Source organism: Poecilia mexicana, unplaced genomic scaffold (assembly GCF_051168715.1).
Source record: "Poecilia mexicana isolate PSO_F unplaced genomic scaffold, ASM5116871v1 scaffold_17, whole genome shotgun sequence".
NCBI classification, from domain to species: Eukaryota; Metazoa; Chordata; class Actinopteri; order Cyprinodontiformes; family Poeciliidae; genus Poecilia; species Poecilia mexicana.
The window spans coordinates 10,102,542-10,122,928 of NW_028263386.1; the positions used below are offsets into that span (position 1 = coordinate 10,102,542).

The following is a 20,387-nucleotide window of genomic DNA, read 5'->3' on the forward strand; positions in this document are numbered from 1 at the left end:
AAATATTTGTTAATGTCGAAACGTAGAATATATAATTGCTTAGCAAAGCTACATTGTGACTAGTTAAAAATTAACATTTTTACATAAATTTATGAACATGAGTGTTTCTGTCATGTTATATTTATAGTAACACTTTTAGTATGTCAGCGTTTATGAAGCATACGATGTATTTTTCTACAATACTTACTAAAACTGTCAAATTATTTAATTTGTTTGCAATGTCGCTCCGTATTGTGTGGGGCGGAGTCTAAGGGGAGGAGGGCACGAGGTTGGACAAGGGTTGCCGTGGCAACCGTAACCCAACGTAACGTCCGTTCATTTAAAACGACCACAGAGGCAATGTAAATGCTGGTCCTGTTAAGGTAACAGACTTGTAATCTGTTAGTTGAGAGTAATGGCCGTTATCTGTAGTTAAACGCAAGCAGCTGACTAAAAGAAAAAAAAAAGTGGTTGCTTCTCTTTCTAGAGAGAAGATGGAGTTGGAAAGGACGGTGACTGTACGCTCGACCTCGAGTCGCCATGAAAAAAGTTTGGGGCTCCTCACGATGAAGTTTGTCAGTCTTCTGCAAGAAGCTAAGGATGGCGTTCTTGATTTAAAAATGGTCAGTGACACCGAGAGACGACTCTTTCATATTATTTGACTGTATATTGGGGGGGAAAGATTGATCGGTGCTGTGCTGCCCCGTAGTTTCTGCTGCTAGTTTTAACAAAGGGCTGTCCGTCACAAGTCGTCAGGTGTATTTATGTATGAAACAGGTGCACTAGGAGTCCGCCATTAGGCTTACCCCATTGTAAATCCGTCAAAAAAACAAATGAAAGAACAAACTAAACAAAATAACTTGCAGTATGATGAAAACGTTAATGAGACTTATTGTTTACAGGTTCAGTATCTGTAGCACTGGAATGTGAATTCCTATGCATGCATGTATTTTCAGGAGAATCAGAAACTTTCAAAAAGTAAGTTTGTTGTTGCAGAAATCGCCAAATGTAAAATCAATCCTTACCACAGATCTTCGTTGTTTACCTATTTCAGTAACAGAAAAAGGCAAAAATGATAGAAGTGTTTCTACAGGTGAATTTAAATAGTAAGCTGAAATTATTTTCACTTTAGCTAAACGTATAGACTGATTACTGGAGCCAAAATTTATACTGAAGTAAAAGTGGCCCTTGTTTCATTTTTACATGCAGAGGTAAAGAGTATGACAAAAAATATTTTTACCAAAGTATGAATAAAAATAGTATTTGGTGAAAAGGTGACTTAAATTGTGAATCCTGACTAGCTGATGTAATTTGTGAAAAATGATGTCATTATACGCAACAAAATATAAAGTTGTGTTTAAGTTCTTGTACTTAGAATGATAAAGTAAAACATATATAGAACATCTGGCAAAATACACTTTGACAAAAGAACACATTTTGAAATCTTACAGTTCTGCACATCAAAAAACCTTTAATATGAGGTGCCTTATTGGTAAATATAGGCTTACACATTTTTAATAAAATTTATTGAGACACCATTATGGTCAAACTGTGTTTTATTGGCAGGTGAATTCTTCAGTATAATATGCTTTACTTTACTGATCGGCTTTCAGTAGCACAAGGCAACAATTTTGCAGTGAAGTTGGTATGAAAATGTTTTTAATGAGAAAACCACACAAATAACTTCAGGCTTTTTGCATTGCATCTTCATTTCAGGAATCCTGCTTAAAATGTTAACATGTATTACCACAAGCTTCGCAAATCATCCATTAAACTTTCAATTCTATCCATGAATCTATTTCCCTCTTTTCTTGCGCGCCAAACCTGGTTAATGGTTACAGTGGATGTTTCTTAGACTCTTTCCCCTCCCTCCTCCTCTGTTACTTTATTTAAAAAAGAGGTCTTTTTATTTTTTTTCTTTTTAAGTATAAGCTGTTTGTTTTTCTTGGGAGGATTTGGGCAATATTTCAGTGTTGTGCGTGTGTTGCTTTAAGATAAGGCTTCTTAAACTGCGGGCGACTTGTGTCTCTGTCTGCCTGAATCAACAGGCTGCAGACAGTTTGGCAGTGAAGCAGAAGCGGAGGATTTATGACATCACGAACGTCCTGGAAGGTGTGGGGCTAATCGAGAAGAAAAACAAGAACATAATCCAGTGGAGGTTTGCAAATATTTGCTTCTTTTTTAAAATGAGCAAACCCGAAAGGGCAACTACATGCCTGAGTATTAGTGGCTGGTGAATCTTTGATCTTTGAATATTTAAGTTGGAATTGACAAGCAGTGATTCTATATTCTCTAAAACGTTTCTTTTTTTTTCTTTTTTTTTCAGGGGGCAGAACAACGGGAGCCCAAGTCAGGAGATGTTGGAGCAGATCAGAGTTTTAAAAGCCCACATCGCTGAGCTCGAGGTTCAAGAGAAGGAGCTGGATGACCAGAAGGCCTGGGTGGAAGAGAACATCAAACACCTCACCCATGATCCAGACATCCGTGCATATCCTTCAGCTCTTTGTTTCTTTTTTGTTTTTTATGTTTTTGTTTATAATTGTTAATCCTTGTTTTTTCCTGTTAACTTTCCAACATTTCATTCCCGTTTTCTAACACTGCTAAAAGACTTTTTTTTTTCACCTCAAGTGTTTACATTTGTCACAGAGACTTTTAATTTGATTTCTTTCCAAGAAAAGTTCACGTGGTTTTGACATTTTAACTCTGAATTGTTCCAAGGCTCATTTAATTCTTCTCATATGAAAGAAACCCCCGTCTGATCCTTTCGGCATTGTTTTTCCCGTTGAACAGAAAGAGGCTATGAAAAGAGGATTAAAAATATAATCACTATTGTCTTTCGGTGAAAAAACAGCCAGGCTAACCCTGGCTCTCACAATGTCTGCATCCTTTGTTTTCCCCTTTTGAGTGTCTCCTTTTTTCTCTTGAAGCTAATCCCGTTTCTTTAACATCTCTTCACCTATAAATTTGTGACGCACGAGGACATCTGCAATTCTTTTAGTGGAGACACTCTTCTGGCTGTTGTGGCTCCCTCTGGAACCCAGCTGGAGGTGCCACTTCCTGAAAGGGTAGAGTGATTTACCAGCTTGAATAGAAATTTACATTTTCTTCCCTTATGGAAGCATTAACTAGAAAGTTCAACATATAAAAGATTCTTTCCAGCTTTTTGTCGTGTTAAAGCAGACCTTTCACAGCAGACTGTTTGGTGTTTCCTGAAAACTATATATACATATAAACCTGTTGATAAAGTTTCTTTGATGCAGCAAGCTTCTGTTGATCATTTTTACAGAGTAAAAGTGGTCAGAAGAAATACCAAGTGAACCTGCGGAGCCACTCTGCTCCCATCCAAGTGATGCTCATCAACAGAGAGTCCGGCTCCAGAGTCCCTGTGGTCTTTCCCGTTCCACCCACTGACAACGTTTGTCTGATGCCAACCCCGCCCAGCACGCCCGCCAGCCTGCAGAAGCTCCCCCTCCTAAACTGTGCTGCCACTACACCCAACCCCGCCTCCTCCTGCTGCAGCCAGGACTCCGTCTCCTCAGACCAGCAGATGGTGCTGCCAGACCTTGAGGAAGAGCTCACTCCATCTTCCACCCCCGGTGACGTGCAGATGGGTGAGCGGCTAAATATTCATTTCAAATTTTAACGCTCTACGTGTTTCCTGTAAGCTTTGGAAATTATTTAAAAAGGTCTGAGTGTTTGAAGTGGATTCAACGTGTGATCCGCCACAGAGGCTAGAACTTTCTTTCTTTATTGTTTATTTGCATGGGGACAATACCATTTATAGGATAACCTAGTGTGCAATGCACGACCTAAAATGCATCTTTAACAACATATAATAATTTAAAAGGCAATAAAACAGCATAGCACAAACCTTAGCAAAAACTTTACCGCCTGTGTGTAATTTAACTTTTTCACATTTACACACTTTTTGGTTCTGCATTCCCTGTTGAGTATTCTGAAAGCACACACGGCCTTGTTACCCGACTGGACTGACGCCTATGGTGCAAATCACAAAACTCATCCCAGGATATCAGATGTCACAGCATTTTTTTTAACATGCCAGGACAGGAAAGTGATATGTGACAATGTCTTGCAACTGAAATGAAAGAGCTCTGAGAGTCATGACATGTAGTTTGATCAGGTTATGTGAACTGAACCCAGAGGTTCAGACCTTGAAATGGGGATTTTTATTTATTTATAAATGTTTGCCCAAGTACAGCTACCATCTGCTTTAAATCAGATTGTTACATAAATGAATACAGAACCGATTTACATTGTTGTGAACAAAAAATGTAAATGTTCACAATAAGGTTGCCTAAAGCAACCCAGAAAGTCAAACATCTTGCCTTTTTAAATTAACTTTTAGTTGTTAATGCTGTCTTGTGGAGTGCCATTGTTTTTGTCAGCTTTATTTGTTTGGAGAGAAAGTTGCATACATTTATTAACACATTTAATAATTGCTGTTTTTACTGTCCTGCAGCAGCCAGATTTTTCCCACAAGTCACGAGAAACCATTATTTTCCACTGTGAAAGCGATTTCTCCAACAACAGTTGGATTGCTCATCAGAGCCTGTGTTTCTGTAATCATGCAAGTTCAGCTGATGCCATTGTCAAAGCGAAACCGATGCAGACCTTTATTACTGGAATAAATGAGGAATTGGCAAAAACAGAAGATTTTTAGTTTTGTTTCCTTGCTGTTGCACAACAAGGTGCCGGAACCTGTGGCTAACTATAGATTGCGGTCAAAAGTCCTGAGGTGCTAGTTTGTTAAAATTGCTTTATTACCATCTTGCTGTACCAACTTAAAAACTTGACCTACCTGCTGGTTTAAAATTTGTTTTAGGACGGATGAGGGCTGGGGAAGGTTTTCAACGCATACGGAAGTGAATTTTCTAACAGCATTCCTGCTTGCTATCATGTTTCTGCAGAGTGTCACAGCGAGTCGGCAGCAGTCGTGTTGGAGCAGCATCAAATAGACCTGGAGGATCCAGAGTTCCAGTCCGTCCTGGACGTTAGCAGCCTGCTGCGGCTCAGCGCAGGCGCTGACAGCATGAGGGACGACCGAGAGGGTGAGGCGCTTTGCTGGACGCCACATGCAGAGATAACCATCATGGGTGGTTTAATGTTTGCTCCACTGGCTTACTTAAAGAGTTTACAGTTGATCATAAGATAAGACCACACTCTAACATAAATCCTTGGGTTGGAAAACCTCTGGCCTTAAACATAACAATGTTTTGAGCCAAATCTGATCCACCTAGATTTGTTAGAAAAAGGGCAAAAAGTTTTTTGTTTTTTTTTCTCTCCTAAAATCACCTAAAATGAAACCCTAAATTGATCTCAAGGTGATGCCTCAGCAGAGCAGGGTGTCTGGTGTGGGAATCTTTTCACGGATGATGAAAAGACACACCGGAGCAATTCAAAGTTAGAATGAAAGTCATATTCTGTTTACAACAAGACAACAGACACCGGTGCGTTTTAGAACTGTTCTCAAATTGCGCAGCTGTCAGAGAAAATATTCGCTGTTTTCGTAGAAATTTACTGTACAAACACAACAACAACTCTTCAATTTTCTCCAGCAATTGTTGTTGTGTAAACAAGGCCGTAGTCAGAGGTCACGGTTCTCAGTGGACGAAGTTGGATTGCTTCCTTTAGGTTCAGACTCTTTCTGAAGAGTAGGAGTTGGTGAACGATGAATCTGCTTTGCATTGAAGAGTCAGCTGAGGTGCTTCTTCTGGGCAGAAGCAGAATTTGTTGATCCGTTACCCTAGCAACCAAATATTAGAAAAGAGGATGACTGGAGACCAATATGGTGTGTGGTTGGAGCCAGTTGAGCTATATTTGAACCAAGCAGCAACACAACTGATAAAGTTATGCCACTCAATAACATCAGATCCTGTAAATCATTAAGTGTTTGAGGAACCTTGAACTTGCTAAATTGGTGTACATTTGTTATTTTAAAGTTATGTTTTAATCGCTGTATCTCAGGGTACAATGAAGCGTCGTTCCAACGGACAAAGCAAACTGCAGCAGTCACACCTGAAACTCGGAAACACGATGCGAGTTACAAAGACGTTTATGGTGACTTCTACGGAAGTTATTAAACCTGTTTGACTGTGGAAGGTGGGGGTGGATGGATTTACACCAAATCAGTAAAATCTTTATTTTAAACTCTTTTTTTTTTAATTCTCTCATAGGAGCTGTTGACCTTATTGATGAACTAATGTCTTCTAATGGTGAGGATTACAACACCTGCATCACAAACCTCTGAATTTGTTTAGTTAGATCTGGATAACATCACAGAGTTTAAAGAAACCTGATTGGTCTGTAATTATCTGTTTGCAGTCACCAGGACTGTATACATTTGTTTTACACACACATACATTTGTTTGGTTTTTAGTGGTGTACGTACTACCAGTCTTTCAATTTTTGCTTTATGTTATATGACACAATGGACTTATAGCTTTAAATCATTTCAGAACTTAAGACCATATTAACTATGCTTTAATTCTGGAATCGATTAAAGCGTTCCTTCGCTTCGGAGGAAAATAACTTTGTGCCACATAAAATCTGACAGTCTGAACTGCATGTGCTTAGAGAATCTGTCGAATAAGATAGATGATTATGATTATGTTATCAATACCACATGTATCTCAGCAAATCCAGCGTAGTGAAAAGCATCAACTTATTCCCACATTCTCAGCAGCATTTAAACATGACTTTTACTGGATACTCTTCTGGTCAATTTTACCCCCCCACCCCAAAAAAAAAAAATGTAATTTAGAAATCTAAAATGAATACTAACAATTAAAGCATGCTGAGTCACGACACTCTTCTGATAGATGGATAAACGTTGGAGGTCTGCAGAGCAGGTGTGAAACTGGCACCAGATTTTCTTTCCTGGGGGCTTTTTCTGATGTCTGAAAGTGTGTGATGCATTCCATGCGTTTGTAATAACAGACACATTTCCCAGATTACCTCACAGATTCTGTTATTCCTATGAACAGGTATAGACTACAGCTTCAATCTGGATGACGGTGCAGGAGTGTGTGACCTGTTTGATGTGCAGATCCTCAATTACTGATCTCTGCTGCCTGACACAACTCTGCTGCCCTCATTTCACACGCCTCCAAGAAATATTTCCTGTTATGTTGTTATTGCACAGCCAGTACTTCATATTGTTGCCTTAAAAAAACAAACAAAAGAAAAAAAGTCACATCTTTAGACTGCACAGCTGTGCACCAGACACAGCTGTGCACCAGATACGATACACTGGCTTTTGTCAACGACGCCTGGCACCTGAATGCGTTCTTCATCAGATATATACATATTTTTAAGGAAGCCACATGTTATGTCTTTACTAAGACTTTAATGGTTTTCTGGGTAAATAAAAAAATTCCAGACAGATAACGTGTCTTAGAAGTAAAGTAAGATTAATCCTACAGCCTCATTATATTTTTCCACATTCACAGGCTTTAACACGCTTATGACCGTGTTTTTGCCTATTTTTCTTACTACAACTTATTCTTTTGCGTCTGGTTTTATTTTTTATTTCAACCAAGGTTGGGAATGTAAGCTCTTTTTTTTTTCTTTTAAATTAAAAGCATCATTTGTTTTACAGTTCTGATTCAGAAACATCTGATATTTAAGGAATAAATGTTTTGGCATCATTTTGTTACCTTATTATTGAGGAGGGGGAGAAAGCCAGAAAGTTTTCCTTTCTATATTACTGACACTGCCAGGTTAGGCCTCCCTTTTTCACAGCTGTATATTTAACGACATTTTATACTTAATTTAAGTAATGGAAGGCTATTTGTTCTAGTGTTTTGTAACTGAAACTAGGTTAAATGTCTTCATTTAAATAACTGAGTTTGCCATTTTTCTAAACTGATGACTATTCAGAGCCCTGAATGACATTTCTGTGTATTTGTTTTCTAATTAAAAGAAGTCATGTTTCATTGCACATAGTCATTTTTTTAAAACACTTTTTCCTGACTGAAGTTTGATGGTGAGATTGTGAAACCAGTCTAATGTGAGACATTCCCATTGTTCCAGTTTTGACTTTATTAATGACTTTTGGCTTTTGTTTTTGAGAAATAAAAGTAAAAATACATTTTATAAACTGAGTTAAGAGGCACATAAGTTGCAAAAACAAAGACTTTAAACTTGCTCATGTTTGCTGTGACTCCATAGCTTCTTATGTTTATGTCCACTTTACTTTGCTATTACCACTACAATTGTATGCACTCGTGAAATAATCAGAAATTGACTTTTTTAATAATATTGACCACTGTATAGTCTAACAAACTATATGCTTTGTTAGATAACTTGAGATCATTTTCATTTTGAGAAAATCTTAGCTAAAATTGTTAAATTTTCAGCTTATATATATATATATATATATATATATATATATATATATATATATATATATAATATAAAAAATCCATATTTTCTTGTATGAACATGTTCAGTACATAAACTTGATGACCAAGCTTTTCACAGCTTCCTAATTTTTTAGAGTGAGGAGGAAAACCATCTAAACGCTCGATAATGAACTAAACAATATGAACACAGGGTAGTAGGTATTAAGTCTTTATAAAGGTAATAACCCTTTGTTTCAGTCAGAACAGTGATAGTTCTGTTATTTTTTTTCTGTGCATCACATTCATATTGAATAAATGGTAAAACTAAAATAAACTGGGCCTAAAAGCACACACTATCTAAGAGCTCTGCAATGTTATGATCAGAGAAACTGTCAGGCATTTACTAGGAACATGCTTCTTTTGTCATTAGACTTGTTTTTGACATGTAAAATGTTCTGAAACAATTGGGTCTGTTTAGCTCTTGGCAGATGGTTTCCACAAGCAACCTTCTGAAGCATAGCCCATCATTTGACCCAAATCAGCTGGAATCCAGCATGGAAAAAACCCCAAAAAAAAACAACTTTCCTGCTAATCTAATCATTTAGGGGTTAATGGCCCGTATTTGTATAAATGATGTCTTAAGAGATTTCATGATCAAACAAACTCAAATGTAAAACAACAGATTGCAGGATGATAGCTGGACGATAAGCTGCATAGTAAATATTTAAACTCCTCTACTGTTTAACTCCACGCTTGTACTCCCAAAGCTCTGCTCGAAAACATTCGTTATCAACTCCTGCAACGTTCCTGGAAGTGGTTTCAGTTGTGTTGTTGTTGCTGTTAGCTGAGAAGGAATTTCAGGGCGTGTGCAGAAATCCCTTCTTCAGATGTTCAAACAGTCCAGGAAATGACAGATGAGTTTTTCCCGTAAGACATAGGAATCCCTCAGGATGTAAAACCTCTATGAAGGATTTCTTTCTTTTTTTTCTTTTTTTTTTGTTTGTTGCAGCATCAAATATCAAATTGAAAACTGAAACAACCACAAAGAAAATATTTCAACAACAGCAACCCAGAAAGATGCATGAGCTGTACTCAGATTGAAAGGTGCATGCATGTGTGCCTGGTTAGCAGGAACATATGTGCACCATCAAGGAGACCTGGTGTATTTATTCATGCTGATTATAATTAAAATGAGCAGTTAATTACCAGAATATAACCCTCTTCTAAAGAAACAGCCTGTATTTATTAGAGAATCTAAAGCAGAAGAATTTTACCTTGTGCATACTTTAAGCTGTGTGGGTTGAGTGGGAGGCAAATGTTTCCAGTGGAGAAATATCTCTGACTAATACCATGTAAGTGTATCAGTTCATGAAACAAAGACAGGAAAACAAGGGCAATGCAGATTAAGAGTTATGGTTCGTCCATTACGTTAAACTCAAATAAAAATGTTATGATTTGATTATAACTATCCCTTCATGCTCAGCAGGTTAGCATGCAATTGGGATTACTGTGTTCTGTTAAATAGCATAATGGAGGACAAGTCTTTCTCACAGATGTCTAAATTGACACATCTACCAGAAATAGAAAACAATAAAAAGACATTTTAACAAGGACCCAATTTTAACTGTTTGCTTTGATTTTGTTTTTTTAGTTTTAGTAATAAAATACTTTGTGTTTCATTGAGAAGGACATAAAACAACCTTAAGATGGTCTAAACTCTCCAACCATAATGGATTAACTCAGTTTTTTATAAAGACTATCGCAGTAAATACTGGTGCCAAAACAATAACAAAACAAGATTTTTTTTTTATTTTTTTTTTACTTATTTATTTTACAAAAACAGAGAGGGGAAAAACATTCCCAATCTAAGTTACAAAAATAAACAGGCAGTTTCTTTTAAGCAAAGGCTCCCAGTGAGAAAGTGGGTTTCTCGCCACACTCAGTTCAAAAATCCAGTATAGTGTGTAGAAAATACACTCATACATGCAATATCAAACTGTTTATTTACACTTCTGGCAGCTTGCATTTCATATTTTTTCCACGCAGAGATTATGGAAGTACTGCTGTCCGTAAACAAGTTCATATTTATTGAATACATAAATTGTGAAGTTATACACAGAGTTTACACTTCTAGTGCTATTTGTGGTTAGCTTGTCACCGAGCACAGAAATTATGCTGTTTGATTTGACCAGCATAATTTATTCTCGGCTCAGATTTGAGAGTTGAGAATAAAGTCCCAACCCATTGGAGAGTGTTTTTATTTGTGTGTGTTAGGAAATGTTTTATTGTTGCTTCTCAAAAAGTCTGACATTCATGTACAAAAAGACCAAAGCGCCATCATATCCCTCTGTTGTTTTGACTGTTTCAAAACAACCATTCCTTGTTCTATGCTCACTGTTTTCCACTTCAGTTAAATATTTGAATTCTCAAATGTTCTCCTTTGACTTCTCTTAAGAAGTTTCTTTTTGAAGCAAAACTCCAGTTGTGCATAAAGACGTACTCCTCCTTGGCTGTGGTTTAGTAGCTCTATGTGAAACATAATTAGCCTTTAGGCTGACACCTAACGACCTTGAAAGGCCCTTGAACCACAGCCGGAGAACCGTTGGATTCACTCAAACTGAGAATGAGTTTGTCTCCTGGGTTGCGCTATGAGAGTTAAACGACATGTCCATCTCTTCACCCTGCGTTGGAGTCTCCCGTGTCCTCCGGCTCCTCTTCCTTCTCTTCTGTTCAAACTTCTTAGCAACTTTCACCATATGCTGCTTGAAGGAGGACCCCATGAAGGCGTAAAGGATCGGGTTGATGCAGCAGTGAATGAGAGCCAGGCTTTCCGCCACCTGGGTCGCCTGATCCAGTACCTTGCTTGTCTGGCAATGGGTTACAAAAATGTACACTGAATCTACGGCACGGTGCAGTTTTAGCACGTTGTATGGCAGCTGAGTGACAACAAACACCCCCACTACTATGAGGAGGACACGCAGGGCTCTCCACTTCTTGCCTCGACTCTCGATGGGAAGGTTTCTCAGCGCTCGGCAGACAGACCAGTAGCAGATCACCATGACCAGGAGGGGAAGAAGGAATCCCAGCAGCACCTCGGCCACCTCCAGCACAGCTTTACCACTCCGAGCCATAGACGAAGGGTAGATGGCTACGCAGATGTTCCTATTGGATGTCCACACCACTTCTGAGAAGATTAAATCAGGCAGACCGAGCAGGAAGGCCGTTCCCCAGACGGCTGAGCACCACTTCCAGCAGTGCCTCCTGTTGAAAAGCTGCTGCAGCCTGCCTCTGTCCGCTCCACCCTGCACTCTGAGAACCGCCAGGTAGCGGTCCAGGCTGATGCAGGCCAACAGCAGCATGCAGCAGGTGAAGTTCAACGTGTAGCAGGCCGACACGATCCTACAGACGGTGTCCCCCAACTCCCAGCCCCTGGCGGCGTCAGCGGCCCAGAAAGGCAGCGTGAAGAGGAGCAGCAAGTCGGCCACGGCCAAGTGGCTCAGGAAAGAGTCCGTCATGGTCTTCAGCCGTTTGTGGTAGGCGTAGACGGCCAGGACCAGAATGTTTCCCGTCAGTCCCGCAACCAGACACACACTGTACACGATGGGGAGGAAGAAGGCTGCGAAGGACCGGACATCGCCCTTCTCGCACAAGGCGGGGTAATCCTCATAGCTGTAGTTGAAGCTGGAGTTTTCGTGATAGTAGTAGTCGACCTCATCCATGGTTGCTGTGAAAAAGGAGAGAGGAAGAACATTTTGAATTATTCTTAATATTGAAGCAATCACAGTTTGTTGCAACATGATTTCTTTAATATGGTTAAAATGATGTTGGTCAATGAAAAAAAAAAAAAAAACAGCAATCTGTGGGATTAGCAGTTTAGCTCCTGTAGCAAATCAGCTACATAACTCTATAAGTCGTACTGGTTCCCAAACGTCAAATCTATCCCATTATTCACCAGTTAAAATGACTGAATCTGAAGAATGATTTACATTATTTTAACAAGGCTTGTCGTGCAATGAAAGGTTGTTGCAGAGAAAAGGAAAACTAATTTACATGCCTTTTAAGGGATTTTATTGCAGTTTTTTCACCCCAAAAGGCCATTTTGTTGCAACTTTTAGATTTACCAGAAGGTTTAGCAGATAATATACATATATTTCTGTATATAGGTATTTTTTTTTTATATAAAAGTTGTTCCACATTTAGAAGTTTAACATGATACACATTCAGTATTGAACCCTATGAAAACTTCTGTAATGTTTTAATTAAAAGAAAATGATGCTTAACATTCAACCCCCTTGATTTCATGTAAACAGATCATTACAATCAAATGCTTTACTTTGGCTACAGGGAGATTTAGATGACTAATTATTCTCACTGATAAAAGCTGAGCTGAGCTTTCACCTGCGTTTAAAGATCAAATATCTTTTAAGATATTATTTTAAAGGATTTTTGAGAACCTCAGTGATGAAACAATTAAAATATGGCAAGTTCTCTGTGATGAAGAAGAAAAACAACAAAAAATGTCCTGTGGGGAAAAGTCGGTGACGCAGGTTGCTAGTTTATCAGGGCTGATTGTGTTAAAGCTTTGCCACATGTTCTGGGTGTGACTTAATTTTATAAAATTCTGCTGGTGTTGATTCAGGCCAGTTTGGATTTGGAACTGGAATTTCTATCAGGATTTGGACAAGATAATTTACACGCTGTGATATGACTTGGGGGGAGGGGGGAGAAAATAAGGCCTGTTTCAGTTTAAAATATGCCAATTGAGCCAAAGTGCTTTGAACGTATTTGCAACTTACCCAGGAAAAAAACTGAGACACAAAATTGTCTTGGCAGAAATTGTAAAAAAGCAGCTTAATTACAGTTTTATTCGAGGTTCTCATCCTCTCCATGGCCCATTAAAACCAGATGCAGCATGGATGGATCATCGACTTTCTTTTTACATTGTCTCAGCCTTCAAACATTTGACCTGTGATCTTTTTATCTAAATGTTGAGGAAAATGGTGTCTACATTCTGGAAATTAAATAAAGATCACAAATGGGTCTGTGCAAATGTTGGTTTTTCAATGTTCTCATCAGGAAGGAAACACTCAAAACAAATATGTGATTTTTTTTTTTTTCTAAAACACAAAACTTTTTATCTGCTATTTGAATAGTTGTATACATTTAAATAGATTTTTCCTTTGAATCCTCTGGAATAGGAGCAGCATACTGACTCAGTTATTCTTATCTTGTCACCATCAGCTTTAAAAAACCAAATCTAAATGCTTCACTCTGTGCTGATCTTTCTCTCACATACAATAAAAAACACTTTTTAAAAGCTTGTCCTTGTTCAAAATAATCAACCATTTTTATTTTATATTGTTTTTCTGAGGGACACGAAAGAAACAGCGCCACCTATAGTTAGAGCATGCAGTGGCTGTGCAGCGCTTCTGGTGCTGCAACATGACTGGGTTGAGTAAGCGCACCTCGCTCAAGCACAACTGTCCAAAGAAGGAGATGCCAGCTGGGTTTAAGAAAAATAAATGCCAAAAGGATTTATGAACCTTGATAAGAGCTGTGCTTAAGAACTGCAGCTGGGGTTTCAGAAATATCCATGAAAAAAACAGGAGAAATGATGAGAGGAAACATCTTTCACAGTCATCTCGGAATCCATGGACAGGTGGACTATTTAAACATTTAGCAACTGTCAAACATTAGAGATGATTTAGTGGCATTATTTCAGACGTTACAGGTAACAGCAGCTCTTTTGTCTTAGTTTGAATGAGGAGCACGCCCTGCAGCAAGTAATGCACATGCACACAATGAACTTCCTCTGGTTCAGTTAAAATCTGTCAAAGAAGAGAAACTGAGATCTGCAAATCCTGTTGGCAGGATTGTGTCAACGTCTGTTTATCCTGTCCAGACCTGAATATTTCCACCCTTTTTTTTTTTTTTTACATTTATAAGATCATCTGCTTCTCTGCTGAAAGATAAAAGTAAAGTCCAGAAATGAAGATGAAGTTTCCACAAGTAGAGACTAAAAACGAAATACCTAAGATTCTCTGGCTCCCCTCTCGATTTATTCGCGTTGTGGTGCATTTAATCAAATTTTATCACTGTTTTTATTGGGGAAAATTTTCTATCAGCAGAAAACTTGCTTAACCGGGAAAGTTAGAAGTTATTGAAACACGGGTTGTTATTTTGCAGAAAGATGATATTTACATAATTTGCATATTTTCTAATATAATATGGAATATTTTTTATAGAAATGATTTTCTCAGGAAGTGTTCATCGGAAAGCTGCTGCTGCTCTGCCTCGGTCATGTTTAACTTGAAGAAAAGCTTGAAGATTTCTTCATTTAAACATCTTGAGAGCAGCTGTTGATACTCTGTACCATCTCATGTTGCCAGTGAAACGGCATTTCATATTCAATACCGGTTTATAGATTTCTTTGGAGGCGAAGTGGAAATCTTGCATTTAAAATATCCTGGCATTTCAGCCACCTCATGATGACGTTGTAAGGATCCTAGAGCCTTGGAAGAGAAACAAGTCCAATGGTTTTGATTGGAAATCCTGATCAACTTTTAAACGCCAAAGCAAAGCGTTTGGTTTGCAATCATTTGTTGAAAATAACTATTTTCTCCCCACTTTTTAAAATACATATTAATTAACATTGTGTCCAGCGTGAGATTATGATACTGCAGTTGAACATTAATTTGTTTTAATGCGTTTCTTAAGTCTTTTTTAGGGGTGGGTGTGTATAAATATGACTGGTAGAGTAGATCTTAACATGAGTTTGGAAAGGAAAACACAAAACATTAGCGATCGAGCTGCTGCTGAGAAACTGCAACTGTTGATGATTAAAAGGAAGAGGGGATCTGAGGGGCCAGAAAACACCAGAAGCACTGAGCAAGAGCATAAACAAATAAAACTGTTGTGTCTTTTGAAGGTGCTGAAAAGTTGGTGGTTTACACATTCGCAGCATTGAGCAGGAACTGGCATGGTGTGAGGTGTTGCAATGCATGGGGTTTTTATATGGAGCTCCAGGCAGGACCTAACCTGCATGATAACCACAACATCCTGTAGCAAATTAGCATCCAAGCTGGTTTGGGTTCAGCAGAAATAAAGACACTATTCAACCTAACAATGAGTGAGAAGATGTTTCAAATCCAGTGAGGCATGTTTATCAAGAAATCAAAAGATGAATGGCTTTGATACTTTACCTGACCCTCAAAATGAGATGTAACAAAAACAATTCATCAGAACTTCAGATTACAACATAATGAAGCTTCCAGCAAGAATAAACAGTCTGCAAATCTGTCAAATGTGACATGGAGGATATGAGTCAGTTTTTGAAGTCATGTGTTGGAAATGCCACAAACTGGCAAAACAATTTTGATAGAAGCCAAATGGTGACAGTGAGATTCCTGAGCCAGAGCATCTGCCAAACAGCAAGTCTTCAAGTCTTCCTGCAGCAAAGTATTTACTAACTGCTGCCATGAAAAACACAAGAAAGGTACAGCTACCAAAAACAGAAGCATTAATGTTTAAGGCTCATCGATGCAGGGAGCATCGACTGGAGCACATGATGTTGGAGACTTTCCTGCAGAGTAAATGTTCATTTGAAAGGCATAAAAAGATGACAGCGCTCTGACAAACACACTTCAGCGCTGAAATGAATGGCTAATCTGACAGGTTTAAAAAAAGCAAGCTGCTTCTGGTGGAGATGTAGAGGATATAATCATCAGAACTTGTTTTTAAATACTTGTAAAAAAAACTATTTAAATGGTTCCTTAACATGGAGATTAAATGAGACGTGATACTCAATAAGACAAACACAAAGAGGAAAAATCCCTGAATCACTGAACTCACGACCATGTGACACTGACAACGTACCAAGTGATTTTCATGACAGTGTTTCAGCAAAGTCAGATGTTCTGCTTCACCACAAGAACCTCTGAGGACTTGTAAGGAAATAAGGAAGAACTCATAGTGACGACTTGTTCCCAAAAATGATCTTTGCATAATTATTTATATTTATTTATATTTGTATGTTTGCATATCTTGTCATATCACAACACAAACTTAATTGGTTTTAACTGAGATCTTATGTGATGAATAACAAAGTACAGAGTAACTGTACAGTGGAAGTGAAATGACTGATGATTTTCAAAAAAGGAAAATGCTGAATTAATAAAATTAAAGATAACCACAGGTTTACGTAGTGACAGCTACATTTAGGACTTCATTTACTAAATAAATATTAAACTGCGACAGACACTAGAATAAAAGGACTGATGCATTTTCAGCAATGAACCATTTTCATAATAGAGTGTTTCAGAGTCATGCTGTAGTTAATAATGATCTTCATGCATTAATGCAGTTTTTTCATAAACATATATATTTTCTCTGTTATAATTTAACTTTAAGCGACATAAGGTCATATGAAGCAAAGATAAAACAGTCTCATTTAATATCAGAAATGGAAAATTAAACTTCACAACTCTCGTTTCTCACAAACTTCACAACTGAAATTAATTAACAACTAAAAAGATTAAAGATTATCTGTTTTAATCCACACACATTCATTTGTAAGATACTCACTGTGTTTGGATTTAGCTGTAGGTTTTCTGCTTTTCACACGTCTGCTCTCTGTGCTCTGCAGAACTGGGTCGCCTTGATTCGGTATATGGTGCAGCACAAGTGGGCGGAGATTGGAGAAGGCTGCTCCAGCCAGAGCTTCTCACAAACGCACAAACATGACACAATATTTACAAGCACTCTAAAGCTGAGCGCCTCATTAAAAATGTTTTTTTATTAGACATGAAACCCCCTCTGTTAGCACGTACCTACGTCTAGAGATACACTTACTCAGCCATTTTGTTAATACCATGTGTTCAAAACCGTATTGGAGCAAATATTGACAGAAAGCAGAAAGATTCAGTGCATCAAAGTTCAAACTCCAAAACACACATCTATGTGTCACATGTTACCCTGATAAACTTTCAACAAACAGAAACATAGTTTTAGTGTTACTACCAAGCCATTGTTCCCACTGTGCAGGACTGATCTACAGTGCTGTGGAGAAACATTTGGAAGGTGTTTTCAGATGACAGTACATCCAGCTGTGCAGCAGAACAGACATCCAAAACACACAACCAAGAACATAATAGGATGTTAAAGAAAGGATAGTTTTAAAGAGGCCTAGTCAAAGTCCAGACTTAAATCTGTCTACAGTGCTTTAGCGTGACCTTAGACAGGATGTTACTGGAAAAACCTCCAGAGTGGCTCAGTTCGACAAAGAGGAGTGGGTCAAAATTTCTTCACAGATGTGAAAGGCTCATTTGCCAGTTATCAATACGATAGTTATCAAAAATGATAGCTGGCAACGAGGGCAATTAGATCGGGCAAAAACCAGGTAATGGGGTTAGGTGGCAATGTTTTTTTTGTTTTTTTTTTTACATAATGCCAGGCTTAAATATAAAAACTGGATTTTCTATTTACTCAGGTTATCTTTTGATACTATGGCCTGAGATATTTAAGTGAAACAAAAATACAACAACAGAGTGTGAAAAGAGTTTCAAAGCGGAAACTCTTTTCACAGTGCAACAAACTTCTACAAGTTAAAATTGAATCAAAATTAGGACTTTGGGGATAAATTGGGACCAAAAAGTTTGGTCAAAAAACTTCTTGTTTGAAACCGAAAAAGAAAAGGATTTGAAGCTGAAGAATAATTTTGAAACTGAAAAAATCTTATGAAACCGAAAAAGATTAAAAACTACTTTTCGGATTGAAGGTTTTCTTTTAGTTTCAATCGTTTTTCTGTTGGAAACTTTTTTTTTCTTTTTAATAAACTTTATTAAAAAGTTTAATAAAGTTTAGGTCCATCTGTCATTCAATCTGGTAACAATGAAGGTCTATGTGACCACAATTTAAACTTTTTTGTTTTTCACTGAATAAACAACAGCTGCAATAAAGAAAGGAATTCAAACCATTCTTTACCCATATGTTTTAGGTTACAGCTCAAAACAATGTCGTATATGCCATAAATTTGATTTCTTACTGTTTTCAATGGAAAGTGTAAAACTGTTGACCAGATGTGAAATAAAATACTGTTTTCTTCCTATATATCTGAACATAGATCTCCCAACACCTGATATATCTCTAGATCAGACTTTCTCAAACTGTGGTCCGCGGGCGCCCCCTACTGGTCCGCGAGGTACTGCATGTAAACGACCGTTTATTTGCCGTGACGTCAGCTCAAAGTGCGACGCTACAGCTAGCTTACCAAAGGATAACAATAAAATAGTGATGAAAAACTGGCTTAAAATCGGATGACTTAAAAAAAAAATCCAGATACCGTTGGAAAGAAAACAACTCCAGAGGAAGTCATGTAGCTGCTGAGTGTTGATCACTAGCAATTGATTTCCTTTGAACGGTTAGCAATCGCTCCAGTCACTGAACTGTTCATGGCTGTGTTGTGGCTAGGACATTTACCAAACAGCACCACTCTTGTCAATAGGATGAACAAAGAAAACAACAATACCTGAATCAAGAGACTAATATTTTAACTTCAGTTTGCATTATATATTAATAGGCCTGTCGCAATAAACGATAAATCAATTAATCTGACGATAATTAAACCTATCGACCTCATTTTAATTATCGGGTTTATGTCTCTACCGGTCTTTTTTCTTTCTGTTGATGACACTGAATGAAAAAGGGCTCAGCTCCGGTGCTCTCTACTGAGCCTCCCTTCCTCATTTCCTTAGTCTAATGTCCAGCGCACATTACACAAGTTGTCGGCCCATTTTCAAACCCTGAGCGACCACACATTAGCCGACAGAAATCTACGGTATAACGGTTTGATCGGGTTTGTCATGCCGTGTGGTGTCCAGCCATATGGGCACAAAATAATGGCACGTAATGTTGAATAAATATTAATGTTTCCACATATCATCTCCGATGTCCGCTGGACATCGGGTTGCGCCGTTTCAGCTGTTTGGGATTCCCCTCATAATTTCCCCTCAGAGAGCGCGGAGGAGAATCCGCGCTTTCTGATTGGCTACCTGTCACATTCAGCGTTAAGCTCCCAGTCGGGGAAAAACCCCGATTTAGATCGGAGCGGCCACCACGATCTACCGTAACCCACCACACACTGCAGGATGATCGGTCAGATCGGCCAACGGTCTAAGATTGTCATAAGGGGAAAATAGGGGCAAAAAATGGTGTAGTGTGAACTATTGCATTAGGAAGTCGGATGTGCCTTTTTTCTCTATTTAAATCTAGAGATTACTGAAGGGCAATACAGGCTTCATAATCTGCACTCTTTCGGTTGAATGCAGTATTTATTTCCACTTTGGCTTTATGTTGTTTAGTTTGTATTCAAGTACGTTTTTTGTTAATGAAGACTCAGAATCCATTTTATTTTTGTTTTTGGTTGTTTTGTTTATTTAGTTTATCAGTTCCAATGTTATGTGTTATTTTGAAAATAAATATCAGGAAATCGCATGTATTATTAGTCATTTCCATTAAATCAGTGTCAAAAGGTCTTGAAACAATATTATCGTTTATCACAATAATTTCTTTAGACAATTAATCGTCCAGAAAAATTTGTTATCGTGACAGGCCTATATATTAAGATGTGTTATCGTGGGGCGATTTCAGGTTAGGTGGTCTGTGACTGTTAAATCGGTTAAGTGGTCCTCGCCCTGAAAACGTTTGAGAAACATTGCATTCAGATACAAGTATTATAGTTACAATGTACATATTTTTTATCATCACTATGCAAATAGAGTAGCAGAAGTCATTAATGATAAATCAAGTGTCACCACAGAAGCATATTAGCAGCTTCTTTGTGCAGGCAACAATGAAAACACTTAATCAGATGATGGCTCACATGGAGAGATGACTAAGGGCAGAAGACAAAAACAGCACCATCATCTGTTTATCTGTGAGGTCTGTGACTAAACCTATGAGGTTTGTGACTGCGGTACAATCAACAAAAAACAAAAAATGGCATAAGCATTACGACACAGAAGAGCATCAAGGCATGATGTCCTAATT

The 20,387-nt window shown here is 38.0% G+C and overlaps 2 protein-coding genes across 2 annotated transcripts; one reads left to right on the top strand and one right to left on the bottom strand.

Moving 5' to 3' along the window:
* Positions 1-219: 219 nt before the first annotated feature.
* Positions 220-7,937, top strand: e2f5 (E2F transcription factor 5). Its single transcript, XM_014984329.2, has 9 exons — positions 220-362; positions 467-602; positions 2,028-2,137; positions 2,306-2,467; positions 2,936-3,044; positions 3,266-3,590; positions 4,908-5,048; positions 6,174-6,212; positions 6,984-7,937. The coding sequence occupies exons 1-9, from the start codon at positions 346-348 to the stop codon at positions 7,058-7,060; spliced, it is 1,116 nt and encodes a 371-aa protein (XP_014839815.2). The 5' UTR covers positions 220-345; the 3' UTR covers positions 7,061-7,937.
* A 2,204-nt stretch (positions 7,938-10,141) lies between these two features.
* On the bottom strand, positions 10,142-16,987 carry ackr4a (atypical chemokine receptor 4a). Its single transcript, XM_014984330.2, has 2 exons — positions 16,926-16,987; positions 10,142-12,066 (listed from the first exon to the last, which is right to left on the bottom strand). Exon 2 carries the CDS (start codon positions 12,059-12,061, stop codon positions 10,955-10,957), a length of 1,107 nt encoding a protein of 368 aa, XP_014839816.2. The 5' UTR covers positions 12,062-12,066; positions 16,926-16,987; the 3' UTR covers positions 10,142-10,954.
* Positions 16,988-20,387: the final 3,400 nt, after the last annotated feature.